Raw genomic sequence first — 16,642 nt, 5'->3', positions numbered from 1 at the left:
TGAGAAGGGAAGAAGAAAAACTTTAATTGACTCGATTGAAACACCACACCCAAGGAACAACAGGCCGGCATCATAAAAGTGGTAACTAATCAAGCGGAGTTTTCATCAAAATTCATCGGGTTTTGATTATTCATAACCTTCATAACCTTTTGATCAATGTTTTTCAACCCCGTCGTTGACTTGGTTGACTGAACTGTTTGAACCATTAATCGATTTGACTTGACTGATTGAACCGTTCAAACCATTATCCGATTATGATTCCAAGTCCAATTCAATCAAGACCTGTCAGATGGTAAAAAAGCATTGACTTGGTCAAGAACCATTTGGCCCAGATGGTTCGACCATTAACTCATTCGACCTGGTGACCGGGTTGCATGTTGCACACTCAATGTATACAAACTTTCGGAGGCCATAACATTGCACTCCGATGCTTGATTGGGTTTTTAATTTTATTTTATTTTGGATAACTTTTTGAGACCTATGCATTCCAAGGTATTATAGGCGCCTTGCCCCACTATTTTGTGTAAAAATCCCTTTTGGCTTCAACTTGCATTTTTTATATTTTTATCAATAAAAAATTTTAGAACATAAATTAAATATAAAATAATACATATAACATATCTAACTGGTGACTTGCGACCCAAAGGCAAAAACAATTTGGCCTCTAGTCAATTTTTAAAACATATCATATATTTTTGACATCATAGATTTTTCCTCATTTCAATTTGAATTCAGTTGGCCTTTTCAAGGATCCGTCGAATCAAATTATGTAAAGGAGTAGAGCGGCATGGAACCATAACAATAGCCATCATAATAATATTATACTAGCGGAGGACCCTTGCTTCGTAGGGGCTGGAATGGAACCATCGATCCGTTGACCCGGTCCCTGGCCAAAAACCGTTGAATCGGTCAACGATTCATTGATTCGAGCAGTCAAATCATCAAGCCATTAATCCATTCAATGGTTTTTGGACATTTTTTATTTATTATGGCCAGAATGGTTCCATTTTTTGGTTGTATGAGTCACACGCTCGAATAACATAACATATATGATACTGCTCAATAGATCTCACACACTATTTTTTTGTTATAATTTTTGTTGTCAGAATGGATCGTCCGTTTAAATCGGATGATTGAACCGTCAACTCGAAAACCGGTGTCTAGAATGATTCCGTAATTTTTTGTTGTCAGAACGAGCCATCCGTACGAACCGAATGATTGAACAATTGGCCCAAAAATCAGTGACTAAAATAGTTCCATTTTTTGGGTCGTATGAGTCACACGCTCGAATGACATAACACGTATGATACTACTTAATATACTTCACAGACTTAATTTTTTGCCTATAATTTTTGTTATCAGAACGGACTATCCGTTGGAACTAGATGATCGAATCGTCGACCCAAAAATCGGTAGTCAGAACGGTTTCATAATTTTTTGCTTGTAATTTTTGTTGTCAGAACGAACTATCCATTCGAACCAAATGGTCGAACCGTCGGTTGTCAAAATGTTATTAACAACATTTACCAATAATAGTAAGTAATTATACTATATAATTAAATAATCATTAATGATAGTTTTAATAAGATTATTTAGTTAATTTTAATATAACAATAATTATTAAATTTATGAATAGGATTTATACAATATTCATTAAATTAATAATTACCAAAAATTAAATTAACAGTATTTATAAAAAATAATCAGTAATTATAAAATTTTATTAAATAATCAATAACAATACTTTTAATAACATTTTAAATTATTTTTAATATAACAATAATTACTAAATTTATTAACAGTATTTATAATTTTAATTAAAGTAAAATTAAAATAAATATATAATTATTAACAACATTTATAATAACAGTAATCATTAATCAGTATTTATTAAATTACAGTAATTAATTACTGTAATAATTAAATTATTAAATTACTACAATAATTAAATTATTAAATTACTGTAATAATTATTCTCACGCGGGATCTACTCGCATGAGTAGATTCCATTTCCTGGATGCAGAGAGCATCCATTTCGTATTAATAGATATATATATATAAGATTATGGACGAAGATAATGATAATGGAAACTTGTGGTTTTTCCTTGTTCATTCTAGTAAGATATGCATGCGCTAAATTGACAGTAGACTATCAAGGCTTAAACCCAGAACACATGCCGGCATTGAAGTCATAGCTGTTTAAGTTTTAGGAGGATCAATTTCCGCCAATTCCAAAAGCAAAACCAAAATAAACTTGGGAAGCCAATACGGAAACATTTACTTGCCAGCTCTTACTAGTTCATCTGACTAATTGTTAAACATGGCATTCCAAATTGTATTTTGATTCACAAAAGACAATCACATTTTTATGCAATTCACTGATGCACGGTATATTCTTTTACAGCCAAGGACTATTCATACTTTTTTCTTCTTTTTTTTTTCTTTTCTTTTTTTTTCTGAAAAGATGTTTAACTGAAAAGGGAAATTGACACAAAACATTTACAGGAGACTGGTATAGTTACAACTTACAACACACTGAGCAGGATAAGGACTGAATAAATTACAATTTACAAGATGTACAAACTTACCTCCTCCCAGATTCCAGTTCATCAAATATCTTGATAGAATCATTTGTTTCAGATAATACTTTAAGTTCAATGTTGTTTTGTTCAACTTGTTGGTTCACAGTCTGTACCTCCATAACATCTACATTTACTGTGTTCACTATATCAGTTGGTTGTTCACTGGCTTTTGCTGCCTCCAACACCCCCAAGTATGCATAAGACCTAGAACCTGCAATGCGAACAACTAAGAGCATAAGTGAACAGAAACTTGTAGGATCTTGGAACTTCTATCAGGACTTGTACGGAATAAGCAAGAGACAATATAATCCAATATTTCTAAGTACTTGCTAATTAGGCTCCAACCAACTTTACACTAATTACTTGCATAAATGCTTCAACTGACAAAAGAGTACTATGAAACTATCCTAATTTTTTATACAGAAAGTATACAAGATCTTGCACTGTACATATTTCTATTTGTCCTCTTTCCAAACTGAGCCCAAAGGATATAGCATAAGAAACATAAAGTAAAAAAATTGGAAAATCAAAATTTTATACATTATTGGATGTGTAAGTCTCAGCAGCTACAAAAGTCACTTCTGTAGCATTACTCACTTCCAACAGCTTTTATTTGAATTCAGATTGGAGCATCATCAACATGTTGTATGAAGTGCTTGATTGTGATATCCTAATAAAACTGCTTTTCCAATTAAAAAATGGATGAACAAGAATCTTATTCATTGTCCTAAAATAATCAATCGTTCTTTTCTGTATAAAACCTTGTATTTGCATTGTACATATTTGTATTTGTATCCCCTTCCCCTCCCCTCCTAATTCCTAATTTATCTCCCAGTCTCGGGAGAGAGATTTTGGAAGATTGATTAGGAATTTGGAGGGGGAGGGGATAGGGATATGAAGGAGAGAGAGGAAGGGAAAGAAAGAAAAAACAAAAATGAAGAGGTGGGCCCAGAGAAAATTAAAATTTATACTTACAATAGCATAATATAACATAAATACATATATAGAAATTATGTATAAAATACATATTTAAATATGTGTGGGCTAGGCCAGGCTTGAAGTATTAGGTTCAGGCTTGGTCCTGATGCGGGCTCAGGCCTGGGCCAAGCCTAAACACAAAACCTAAAATTTAAGAGGAAACATGGAAGATTTCATTTTCCCAGATTAGGAAAGTAAGATACTAGAAATTCTGTAAACGTTGCTTTCTTTGAGTTCAAAATAATTTCCAAATTCCAATCATAACTTGGAGTCAGCTACAATAAATAACACTACTCTCATCATAACTTCAATGAGGCTTCAGCTCTTCAATCACCATGTGTCCCATGTATAGAGGATCTGGACCTAGCATTAAGTAGGTTGCACATGAAAAAACACCATTCTAAAAATCAGAAAGATAGGAAAAGTTGCAGCCATTTCATCTGTGAATCATTTTCTAAATTCTACTGGTAGCTTATTTGACCTTAGATATAAATATAACTCTCTAAACAAATACATATAATTGGAATCATTTGATTGTGCTGATTTTTGTCTAACTATTGTTTAGAGTGGGATCTATCTGATGGCACCACCGTGCTGTTATGATGAGGACACCCTCATCATAGCATGCCTCTATAACTTGTATTCACCACATAAAGTAACAATTGACCCAAGCTAGTTTCTAGATCATATCATATATTTTAAGAGGAAAAAACATGTATAGAATGATAATTTATATTGGTTCTAGAAAAGAAGAGTATATGAACAAATCTGCATCACATAAATCAATCAATTCGTGAAAGTAAGTAGCTATTCCGAGTAAATATAAATAAATACCAAAACAATCATTGAATTTAATATAACATTTTCAAAGTGTTACCATAGGTATTATGTGGGGGTGGAAAGTATTGCAAGTAGCAAATTGTTGCCACTAAGAGGCCTGCAAAGATGCAGCATATAAAAGGTTGTAAGGTTAAGCACTGAAATCCATTGTTGGGAATTTCTGGATAGACAGCCCAAAACTAAATAAAAATCAGTACCATCACGAACCTAGAAGACCTCCGGCAAAAATGTCCTGCCAGTGGTGCATATAGTCATCCGCCACGGAAACGCCAACAAGAAAAGCCACAAGAAAAGGAAGCAACACAATACATAGTTTTGCTGCATGCCCCCTACGGTCAAATGCTTTCATCTTGCCTGACAAGTACAATGATAGGAAACCAAGACCTGCAAAGGACCCTGGAAAAGGAATTTGAAGCCTTTGAAAGCTGTACTTACAATGGGGGCAGATAAAGATGAATGATGACATGATGTGCAAGGATATGTTAACAAGGAACACGCATTTCTCTTTCTTTATTCAGAAGTTTATTCTAGTTGTTCAGTAATTAATATAATACAAAGAAATGAATAGTTGACAAGCCTTGTCCCTTATATGGGGTTGGAAACTATCCTGTTTTGCCATTCTGTTTGGATTAGTGCCATATCCATTATTAAATTATGAGCACTTGAATCATTTCTTACTACTTCAACCCATATCCTTCTTGGTTTGCTCCTAGTCCTTCTAGTCCCTCCAACTTGCAACAGATAGCTTCTTCCTACGATGTTGTAAATGGTCTTCTATGCACGTGACAAGACCATCTTAATCTACTTTCTCTCATTTTCTCAATATTGGAGGCTGGAGCTACTCCTAGATTCCTTCCAGTGACTCTGTTTCATATCCTATCCTTTCTAGATTTTCCACTCATCCATCTTAGCATTTACATTTCTGCTACATTCATTTTTTTGGACATGTTGTTTTCTTGACTTCCCAACACTTTGATCCATACAGCATTACTGGCTTTACAATTGTGCTCTAGAAATTTGAAAATTTGAAGAAAAGGCATCAGCATTATGGGCTAAAAATACTTAATGTTGTATCATTAGATTCAAAAGAATTCTTATAATGCTTGATATATGATTTTGTCCCCATGAAAGTTTAATCTATAAAGCTAAGTGGCTAAACATGTATAAGTTGAAGTATAATAATGCTTACATGAAGTATGACCACTAGGTATATGTTTGGTTACGTTGTTGTTTCTCAAAGAAACATTGCCAAATTAGTGCCATATAGGCGTTTTGATTTTACCCAAGTAACTTATTGTTTGGTCAAACTGTTTCAAGTAAACTGATTGTACTTTTCTTGCATTGGGTTATGTGAAAGTAACTTTTGGAGAAAACACCATAATGATATTTCTTGCTTTGAAGAAACATTTTCACCTTTTTGGTCCTATGTGGTGCCTAGCTGTCTTAAATAATAATAAAAAATTGTTTACTGGGTTATGTAGTATGTACACAACACCACCTACTTTTACATTTTCCAAGACGAAATTCAGGTTCAAACATTGACTGAGAAATGGCCATGGTACCAAACATACCCTAGGAAAGCTCTTGTAATCATCCTTTATTCAAAAGTACCCTTGTAATGTTTGATATATAACTTTGTCACTTTGAAATATAATAATGCTTACATGAAGTATGACCACTAGGAAAGCTCTTGTAACCATCCTTTATGAGATTTGACTTTCCATGACAGATCACATTTCCCAAATGATCATATACCTAAGAAAATCAAAGTCCAAGAAATTCTCTTATCAAGTATTCAGAATGTGAGGTAAAATAAAGCCTACTGCAAAGAAACATGTAAAAAGGATTAACCGCACCAACTATAAAGAATTTGGAGGTTATAGAAACATACATCCTTTCCATCAGGAAAGCAACGCCAAAAGAAGTCCGGTCGAGGCCGACCAACTGCATCTTTTAATGCATCCGTAATAACTCCCGATATCAGTACAGAGAATAATATCCCTGCTCTTGCAGATAGTTTGCAACATCAGATCAACCATAATGAATGGTTATGTAGTTATGTAGTTATGTTAAAAAGATGCTTATTAGTAATAACGAAGTTGGGAAATATGGTACCTAGTATGCTATTGTGCAGATCATAAACATCTCTTCTACGAAAATAGAAAGCAGTAAATATGACAATGGGCAACAACACTGCAAACATCTGGTCATCAACAGAAAAGAAAGCCCATAAATTCTGGGTGCCTAAAAGTTAAAATGTATCTGCAGTTCAGTGTAGATGTAGACTATTCAGTTTACACAATATAATGTCCTAAAGGATACAGATAGACTTACAGGAACAGACCAAAAGGGGATAGTGGTGTCTTTCAGGGGATATTTGAGGTCATCCATCATATCCTTCCCCACAAAGCGGTGAAATGGATTTATGACATAGAAAGTTAACTCCAAAGCCCCAAGAAGAAACAATATAAACCAGTCATGCTTGTGGAATTTTATGAGTGAGAATCCATGGGATTTTACAGTATGTGCGGGATTGAGCTGGACCTCCCTCATTCTCTCCTGGATAGAACACAGACATAATATCAAACAAGTTTACTGCACCAAAATATGATTTGCAGTAGACAAAAGAAGATGAAGAAGAGGCCATAAGCTGGTTTACTATTTGAATAAAGGCAAAAATCATTTGAATCCCACTGAAACTGAATTAAACTAAAATCTGTTTCTAAAAGACAGAATGGAATTAGTACATCCACAAGGATCAAAGGTGAGCATGTGCAAGTAAACAAAAGAGCTCCTTGAGGTCATGGCTCTCTTTGATAGGTAATAATTACAGGGAAATAAGTGTGCCCTGTTTGAATAGAAAAGTATTTCTCATTAACTTATTGCAATGTCATGCAACGACTATACCACCATCCTTGATGTAAGAAGGTTTATTTAGTGGCTTCAAGATGTAAGAAAGAATATTTAAATGTGCGTAAATGAATCTTCTGGAGTCCAGCATATTAGTTATGTTCTCAGAGAGCCCCTCTTGGCACTTCTGTTTCATTCATCCCAAGTCTTCTTATGGGGGGATAAGAGTTGCATATTTCCAATATTGTTTGAAGTAAAGAACATATATCAAGTCACGTGTTTCTTTTACATCTTTTCCCTTATTATTTTGCTATTTTCTTCCCTATCTCTTCACTGCTATTTTACCCAGATTCGGGAAGCAGATAGCTGGGTATGGTATCAGATGTGAAATTTACACTAAAAATTGAAGTATCCAACATGATACACCACCCTTGTATAGGTATGCGGATAAAATGGCTTCACTGGAACTCCCAATTGTAAGAGCCATTTGTCGCATTATAAGGAAGGAATGACCCACAAAATTGTCTTCAAGGTCTCACATCAATCAAAATTCAAGACTTCATAGAACCTTCGGATCCAAGATAAATGATGCTATTATTGATAAAAACGATAAATGGTATTATTTCAAGTAATCAGTCAATCCTTTAAGGTGTCAATGCTTCTTATCATACTTAAAATAAGATATTAATTTGATAGAAAACACAATTATTAAAAGTTAGGATGGGCCACTGTTACATTTATTTGGTTGAAATTCCAACTTTCCAAAATCATGGGAGACAATGATTTGAGCATTTTCAATTCTTATAAAAAAGTCCTCTAAGTAGATCCACGAATCTAGTTGAACCATTAATACCAATCATACTCTATAATTCCAGTCTCATATTTGCAAATGAATCCCTTTAGACCCAAATGGCACCAAATAGAAGTCAACTGAATTTCATATTCCTAAAAGGATTTGCACTCAACAATCCCATAGAGAAATACAAGTCCTACATCAGACTGTATAGCGGTCCTGTGTTTTTTTTTTTTTTTTATCAATATAGCGGTCCTATGTTTTTTTTTGTAATCAATATAGCGGTCCTATGTTTGTAAAGCCCTTTTCAATGAATAACTGGTTTGCATTTATGTGTATAGGCTTCTATTGGTCTTCTGGCTTTCTCTGCTAGAGGGATGAAGTTGAAGAGGAATGGAGATAATTTAATTAAGGAAATTAGGGGTGTCAGGAGGGGGGGCCTTGGCGCAATGGTTGGATTCCTCTTGCTCCAGTGTGACCTGGGTGACCAGGGTTCAAATCTTGGAAATAGCTTCTCTGTATGTGCAGGGGTAAGGTTGCGTTCTGTCCCTCCCCATACCCCACATTGGCGGGAGCCTGGTGCACTGGGCTTCCCTTTAGGTGCTGGTAAGCTAATCTATACTCTAAAGTCTGAAAGCCAGGGAAAGGAGATAGGCAACTAAGAGATATTGGAAAGGTGACATGCTCGGTTGAATAGCTTTAAAAAACTAAAGCTCTCTAGACATTCAAATTGGGAGATGAACTGTATCTTCTCCTTCAAGATCAAGAATGGACATCAAATGACAAGGCTTTAAAAAATTCTATACCAATGTTCCAAGGAATCTGAAACTATGAATTCTAGCTAAAGTAAATACCTATTTAATTAATAATTTAAATACAAAAAAAAAAAAAAAACTCTTGTAGCTCTCTGCATCATAGCCATAATTATGTCAAATGGCAAGGAAATGACATGATCTTGGATTCATAAGTTAAATGGTAGCCTTTCTAATGTTTAAAATTAAGGCCATCAGGTCATTTTAGAACAGAAAGTGTGGTTACAAGTAGAAAGATGTAGTAAATAAATTGATTGTCATCATTAACCCCCAAGTAAACTCTGCTGTCTTCTTCACATCTGAAGCAACTAGAAGACCTTTAATTCTGCTCTTTCAAGATAATTTGTGCACATGGTTGACAGTTTCCACCTCTACATAACTTCTAAATAGGGCATAAAATTGATTGACAGTTTTCATGTGTTCTCTCTTTTCCCAAAAATGTGAAAAGAAGATGGATTGCTAACATAAGAACATTGCCATCCAAAATTTAATGCCAAGATGAAATATAGGCAAAAAAAATGTATAGGCGAAAATGAAACAAGGTGCAGAATCTTATAGGATAAGACAGAAGCAGTGAGATGGAGGAAAGCGGTGGAACAAGAAAGAAAATGAAGAGCAGTGACCAGTCAGTGAGATGAAAGAAAAGCAAGTAGCTCTGCACTGTTTACCTCAAATCCTTTGTCGTAAAATCCTGTATTCTCACGTCCTTTATTAAGGCTGGACCCTCCACAGTCCACACCCTCCACTTCGACAGTTCCAGTTTTCCAGAGAGAGATTCGAGAACGACGAAAATATGCAGGAGAACAAGAGATGTATACGAGACACAGAGAGAGAGAGAGAGAGAGAGAAAGAGTTGGCAGAAAAACATGACTCCACGTTTAAATGAGATGACTGGCGGTAGGATTTGCTTGTGCAGGGGATCACCGTTAACTTTCATTTCAAGGATCATGTTGACTACCTTCCTTCCTAAGGAGTATCAGTCAATGCTGTCTTGTAGTACGCTAGTTATTGTACCTCCAAATCGAAAGTTTGGCATCTTATGGCACAGTTGATTGTGACTACTGACACCCCAACAGCTCGATTGGAATCGTCTAGGGCTCAAACTATAGATCCAGTATATTATCTCAACTCTCAATAAAATTGTCTATTTGTCCAGACTCCATTGATTTATTATTTATTAACACTGTTTGCTCTTGTTTGCTCCGACGCATCTACGCCATTGATTTATTATTTATCAACACTGTATCTGTGGGGCTCAAAGTGGTCTTATGCTGCCACGTAACCTGATAGGATGAGCTGGAGACAGTTGTCGGTTAGTATCAGAACATTTGAAGGTTGGAAACTTGGAATGGCCACCTGTTTATTCCTGCAGCACTGCACGTAAAAAGATTCCATCGAAACGAGACAGCTCCAGACGCCCAGAGGGTATCTGGCATCTCGATGCATCTTACGTTACGTTAAAATTGGAACATCGTGTGGGGGACCTACTGGAATGGAATGACACAGTCACGATATTCTCATATTTTGGATTTGTGAATTGTGGTATATCATGCACTTATCCCTCCCTTGATTCCCCAAGAAGAGAACGCAAACTCGTACTGGCCTCCCATTCTATTGGATACTAGAAATATAAAATAATTCATGCTTGAACCAGAAAAGTAGCATTTGTTATCCTCCCTTGATTTTTTTTTTCTTTTTTATAAATACTAAAATATCCTGTTTATACAAATTTGACTAGGGCCTCGTTTGGGTATAAGGGTTTGGAATGATATCTAAATCGGATCGGGCTATTTTAATTCGAACTGTTTGATTAAGCAGAATCCAAATCTCATTCATATTCCTACTAAAATGATATTTCCTATTTGAGAGAATGGCATTCCCTGCCCCTTCGTTGGGAATAAAACCCCATTCCTACTAAAATACTAATTCTAAATATTATTCCCATTCGTTCATCAAACAGAATATGAGAATAGACCATTCCGCTTCTGATTCCCATATTAAGTGAAATCATATGGGACAAAAACCTCTTCTCCCCTAATAATTCATGAAAATCTGTTAAGATGTGACATTAAATATGATTATTTTTTGACAAACCCAATTTTGTTCTTTAAGATCCCTATTAGCAATTTAAATCATACTCCTCATTTTCTATGTTGCTCTCTAACTAGACTTCTGCAATGAATTTGGTCTGTTTCTTTGCTTTCATTCACAAATAATAAGGGCACTCACTTTGCTCAAATCTGTTCTTTGCATAACATTGAATTTAAACTTCTGGATTTATTTTCTTAGTTGGGGTAGGGATGGAGGAGCCAATTGACGTCATAAGCCTTAAAGTTGTTAGGATTGGAGATCGATTCCACAAGTGATTTCAAGTTAAGCATGCAAAAGGGAAGTGGCGGAGCTAGAAGTTTTCTTCTGAGGGGGCCAATTTAAACAAAAGAATGAGATAAAGAGGAAAAGTAGGGTTTGGAGAAAATTGTTCTGAGAAATTTGATTTTATTATAATTTTTTATAAAAAAATTAAATAAATATATTTTTTAATTTTGAGAGTTGGAGGAGTTTTGGAGAGTGATCATTTACGATTTTAATTCAAATTTTGGGAGGACAAAAAGCCTACTTTATTATATTTTTAACCCAACCTCCACTAGGTAATCATGATTTTAATAAAAAGATTGGGGAAGAGGCAAGGGGCCCACCAATATACTTGGCTCCGCCCAAAGGGTACCAAAATGGAAAGTTGATTATGGGACATCGTGATTTCGTGGAGAGGGGACGTTTATGTTTTAAATAGTAAGTTGTTTATGTTACTTGAGAGCCCTTCCTAACCCTAACGTTGCGGTGATGTTTGCGTTAATTCGTATGTAAATAAACCAAATCCCTTCCACTTTTTTAATTCCTATATTTACGTTAATCCCCAAGTAGCAAGAAGAGCCGAGATATAAGATATTTATAGCGGCAATGGAAACACGATCATCAAAATACTCTTTGTACTTGGCATCCCCGGCGCCAAATTAACTGGGCCTGAATTTTATCAGAAAAAAAAAAAAAAAAAACTAAAAAATTGGGCCTGAGTCCACAAATATTGGACCTGATTATAATTGGAACTAACTCGAGTCCATGCATTTATGATCCATTGAGAACAGGATCCAACTCCAGATCCAGTTAGTGGGTAATTAGGTCCAACAATTTCACAGGTTTAGGTCTGGACTCTGGAGATAATATAGTCAGAGTCTTGACACGTGGCTAACTAATAAATCCATGAACCCGTCAAAAAAGGGCCAAAGCTTTCGAGTAAGGATTTTGAAATTACTCGAAAGAGTAAAAAAATTCTTTATAAATACCATATTCTCTAAGATCGAGTAAATGAACTAGTTAGTTCAATTTTGAAATTTCACCTTAACATGGAACTACAGATTGCCATGGAAAAAGAATTTGGGCTTGCAACAACTCCCATACAAGACTCATAAGATTTTATTCTGGTGGTAGAGAGAGAGAGAGAGAGAGAGAGCTCAAAGCTACAAATTGGGCCATTGCTCAAGGCCTTAATCCCAGGTAAGGTCAAGCTCGGCCCAATGCCACAGACCTACATTGAGTTTTCTTGGTGGGCTTCTGTTGGACTCATGTAGTTTGCACTATTGGTTTGGTTGGAAAAGGAAATAAAATAATAAAAAAGCTTCTTAGATTTTCTTTGTTAATAAGAGACAGAAGGCAAGAAAGAAGGTATATATTCCTAACAGAACAAAAATAAGATGAAAAATGTATAAGAAAGAGATGAGGTGAACCCTAGGAAATGTGAGCTGTCTAAATAGCTAGTGGTCTGAAATGTTTTTTGAAGTTTATAAAGAGAGAAGCAAGGTATAATAGCAAAATGGTCGACACCCTAGTTTGATGTTTATAATCACACCATTCTGTCCTATAGTTCTCTACAAATCTTCTTGTTCGTGCTTTAACCTACTTAGTTTTCTGCTCTTACGAGATTCAACTGCTTTGGAGCTCTATGTTTGAGCCATTGTTAATTTCTTATTCCTTTCTATTTTCACCTATTATAAGGGATGGCACAGACCCTTAAGATAAGGGGCATCTGAATTAGTTAATTAACCCTGTGTTTAGGCTGTGTTTGGATGATAGAAAATGAAAGAAGAACAGAAAGTCGAGGGAAAGGTTTTAACAAATTTTGCCTAAATGTCCCAATCTGAGCTGAAACGGAAACATCATCAAGTAATAACTGGGCCTAGGTCTGTCAATGGGTCAAATTCAAACCTGATAACCTGCGCTAAGATTTGTAGCTGCACATCAAGAACTACTGATCTAGGCCCAGGTGAATATTAAAACAATGGGCCCAATGCACACTGTTAACGGGACAAGCCCAGCATCCGAGGAGTTAACCAGGCACTAACAGCCCTTGCCCTACACCAACCAAAGTCGACAAACTAATGTAGGTGGTTCAAGAGAATTTTGCTCCTAGAATCCAAATATCCAATGCTATCACTATGCTCTTTTCTCATGCTTCATGTGTACTAGAGGATCCACTTTACAATTAGAGAGCTGGTTTGTGGCTGTAAAGGAGAAGAAAAACAAGTAGCTGGGCTTTTGTTAACCGTCGATTAAACTAAAGACCAAGGTGAAATAGCTTTAGCAGTATAGCTCTTAACTGTCATAACGTTATGTGTAAACGGGCTTTGCAACGGCTGACAGCCTGACACAACTTCTTATTTTATTATTAGATATACATCAGATAATGCAGGGAAACCACGTATATTCTAATTCTAGGGACTGGAAATGATGAAGATGGTAGATGGAGGGCCTGATAACGAGGGCATAATGGTCATTAAATAAAAAAAAATAAATCGTAGTTATCTGTTCTGTTCATTCTTTATTGCTATAACGATCGGCTTTCAAAGTAAAATAATACCTTCCAAGTTCCAACTCTGCTTCGTTGTATTATTCCAACGATAGATATAATAATATGAAAAATAAAAAGGTTAAGAAAATACTGAATTAAATAATTAACACTTTTTTGCTAATCAAAAAATTAATTAACGCTAAGACAACCGATAGGACGGTTATAAGAAGTGCCGGATGGGGACAGACGACCCGTTTAGCAAAAAGGTCGAGACAATTCCAGAGAATCTTTCCTGTGGTAGCTGATGTGAATATGTGATAGCAAACAAGGGTTCCATGGGTTTCCTTCTCCACCCTCCATTTATGAGGGCAAAGGACCTGTGTAGGGATGATAATGGTAATGGGGTGGATATGGGGAGGGTTTTGTAAATTTTAGATCTCATTCATCTCCCTAAATTTCCAATTTAAACCTGCCCCAAAATTCTAAGTGGATTAGATTGAAAATCCAAACCCTCCTGGTATATGAAAATACAAAATCCTTATTCTTCACATAAAATTTAAAATTCTATTAATTCAAAATCTAATATATAAAAGTTTATATGCTTTTCAACAATATATGGGTTGGATCAAGATTAGGTTTAGCCTAATATCATATCCTACCTATATCTGTTTTGTAGAATCCTAAAACCTATCATTCAATCATTAAAAGAAAGAAAATAAAAAAAAACTCGCCCAATCCAGGTGAGTAGGGGCGGGTGGGTACCTACTGGATAGGGTAGAAAATTAGAAATTGCCATCCCTCAGCCGGTTTCATACCTTGCAAAGCCAAATGCTGCCGACATTTAGGAGGGATTTATAAATGTCCATTTGGGAGGGTTATCACAGCAGTTTATGATGTTTAAGGTAAACCCCAAAATCAGTGAGCTGAGAAATCAACTTTCCAGTATAGCTATTTTTGGAAGCTTTTTTGAGACAGCTCAGTCAACAAAACTTAATCAATGCTTAGCCTCTCATCGGCCTTAAGGTAATGGCTTCTGACTTAATCAATTGGGCCATGCTCACACAGTTCATAAGCTATATTTGGTGAAAACCCCCAAAAGCCCAAACTGTCTCTAAACTAGAAATAAAGCTTCTTTTAAAGCCAGTTCGGGAGGGTTGAATGTCGAGGGTGGAGCCAGGATTTTTTAGTTTAAACATGGATTGGGTGGCCAAGAGTTAATAAATATGAATGGGGAGGGCCATAATTTAAGTAAAATATATAAAATGGAAATATGGGAATTTTTAAGCCTATGGCTCCTCTCTAGGAATTCACCTCTGTGCCCCACAAAGGCCCCACAGCATATCCCAGTTGTGTATTGAAAACATTTCCCACTGACAACTTCAGGAGTTGTTCCCAATGCAGCTGAGATGTGCATGTGGGGCATCCTCTGTGGGGTGCAGATGTGATCTCTCTCTCTATTACCCGAGATCTACGTTCATCAGGGCAAACCTGTGCCTACACTATTTTAACAGTCTTTCTTAATCTTACATTGGGAATATCTCCCCATGAAATAAAGTACATAAGCATGAAAATATTCTTAATGCAAGACAGTAAAGGCTGTTCAACTGAATTTGCACCGACTGAAACCAAACTCGTTTCCGTCCCTATTCAGTGTTGATTGAATTGCATTGGCTGAATCGCTTTGGCAACAAAAGATAGTTTCATCTTTTTCTTGAGCTTGGTCCTCCCCACAAGACCTGTGGGTAGGAGATCTGAATTCCACTTTCTTCGCTCAAGAGAATAATTTGTGGAGCCTACTTTTTTTTTATGCCAGAATCCACCGTGTAAAGGCCCCATTCAAACTGGCAGCTAGGCACTCAATCGCTTCACCAAAGCAGTTCAGTCAAAGTTTGAGTCCTCTCAAGTGAAGAGTCTAAAATTTATGCTTTCACCAGCATCTTTTAAGAATTAAGGGTCTGTTTGATTTGTAGTTGGAATCGAAATCAGAATCAAAATCTTCTAGAATTTGGAATAGTCCATTCCCATAATCTATTTGATTCAGATAAGAATGCGAATAGGACTTAAAATCAACCGGAATGGGATTTCATTCTTAAGGGAGAGACAGAGAATGGGCATTCCCTCAAATGGGAGAATATCATTCTAACAGAACTGAGAATAGAATTCTAATTCTGTCCAATCAAACAGTTAGAATTAGAATAACCCATTCTGATTCCGACTCCAAACCCCTGTTCCCGCGAACCAAATGGGGCCTAAGAACCTTCAACACTAGTGTAAGTCAAAACTCTGATTACATGGTTGAGAATAGATATCAACATATAGTGAATCAAATGTTTATCAACGACGATTCGGATTAGCCACTTGGCCCACATGACCACATCATCCCCCAAGCAGCTGAAATAAGAAGATTGTCTAACCCCCCACTTCCAAATAAATAAATAAACCCATTTCAAAAGAAAGGTTCTATTATATTACTTAAGTATGTATTTATCAAGACTAATCTCAGAACATGTAAATTATACATAGCACCCCAGGAGTGTGTTTGGGATCATGGTTTTAGGTTAGTTGCGTTGAAATAATTAATCAAATAATTTTGCAGATATGAGAAAGAATTAATTTTGTGTAATTCTATATAGAAGATATATCTATGGTGCTGGAAAGACATAATATATACAAGAAAAGGTTTGAATTTTAATAAATACCATCTGATGGATTACCACTTACCACTTGTATGTAAAAAATACAAAATTCTAACAAATATATTGGAATATATTCTCCTTTGTCCAAGAGAAGAGACAGCCTATAGTACATGCATATTGACTGAATACAATATGTATGTGGTTAGGAGATGATATTTTTGAGGATGCTTTTGTCCCTCCACTTTTTATCTACACCCTTGGAGTCATAATTGTTGCAAAGTAAATTGATGACATCTAAAGATTTCCAT

The 16,642-nt window shown here is 35.7% G+C and overlaps 1 protein-coding gene across 1 annotated transcript; it reads right to left on the bottom strand.

The window, feature by feature from the left end:
* Positions 1-2,396: 2,396 nt before the first annotated feature.
* LOC148863724 (lipid phosphate phosphatase 2-like) lies at positions 2,397-9,795 on the bottom strand. Its single transcript, XM_088975331.1, has 8 exons — positions 9,524-9,795; positions 6,735-6,959; positions 6,516-6,603; positions 6,292-6,401; positions 6,065-6,155; positions 4,608-4,796; positions 4,438-4,497; positions 2,397-2,793 (listed from the first exon to the last, which is right to left on the bottom strand). Exons 2-8 carry the CDS (start codon positions 6,951-6,953, stop codon positions 2,585-2,587), a joined length of 966 nt encoding a protein of 321 aa, XP_088831457.1. The 5' UTR covers positions 6,954-6,959; positions 9,524-9,795; the 3' UTR covers positions 2,397-2,584.
* Between the last annotated feature and the right edge of the window lie 6,847 nt (positions 9,796-16,642).

This window comes from Nelumbo lutea, chromosome 3 (assembly GCF_056320005.1).
Source record: "Nelumbo lutea isolate HS-2025 chromosome 3, American lotus-T2T, whole genome shotgun sequence".
Lineage (NCBI taxonomy): Eukaryota > Viridiplantae > Streptophyta > Magnoliopsida > Proteales > Nelumbonaceae > Nelumbo > Nelumbo lutea.
This window is presented reverse-complemented; position numbering and strand designations above follow the sequence as displayed.

Coding starts and splice junctions, on each gene's coding strand:
- LOC148863724 (XM_088975331.1), bottom strand. CDS start 6,953: ATGAGGGAGGTCCAGCTCAATCCCGCACATACTGTAAAATCCCATGGA. Junction 6,402..6,515: donor TCTGCACAATAGCATACTAG/GTACCATATTTC, acceptor CTGCAAGAGCAG/GGATATTATTCTCTGTACTG. Junction 6,156..6,291: donor GCTTTCCTGATGGAAAGGAT/GTATGTTTCTAT, acceptor TGATTTTCTTAG/GTATATGATCATTTGGGAAA.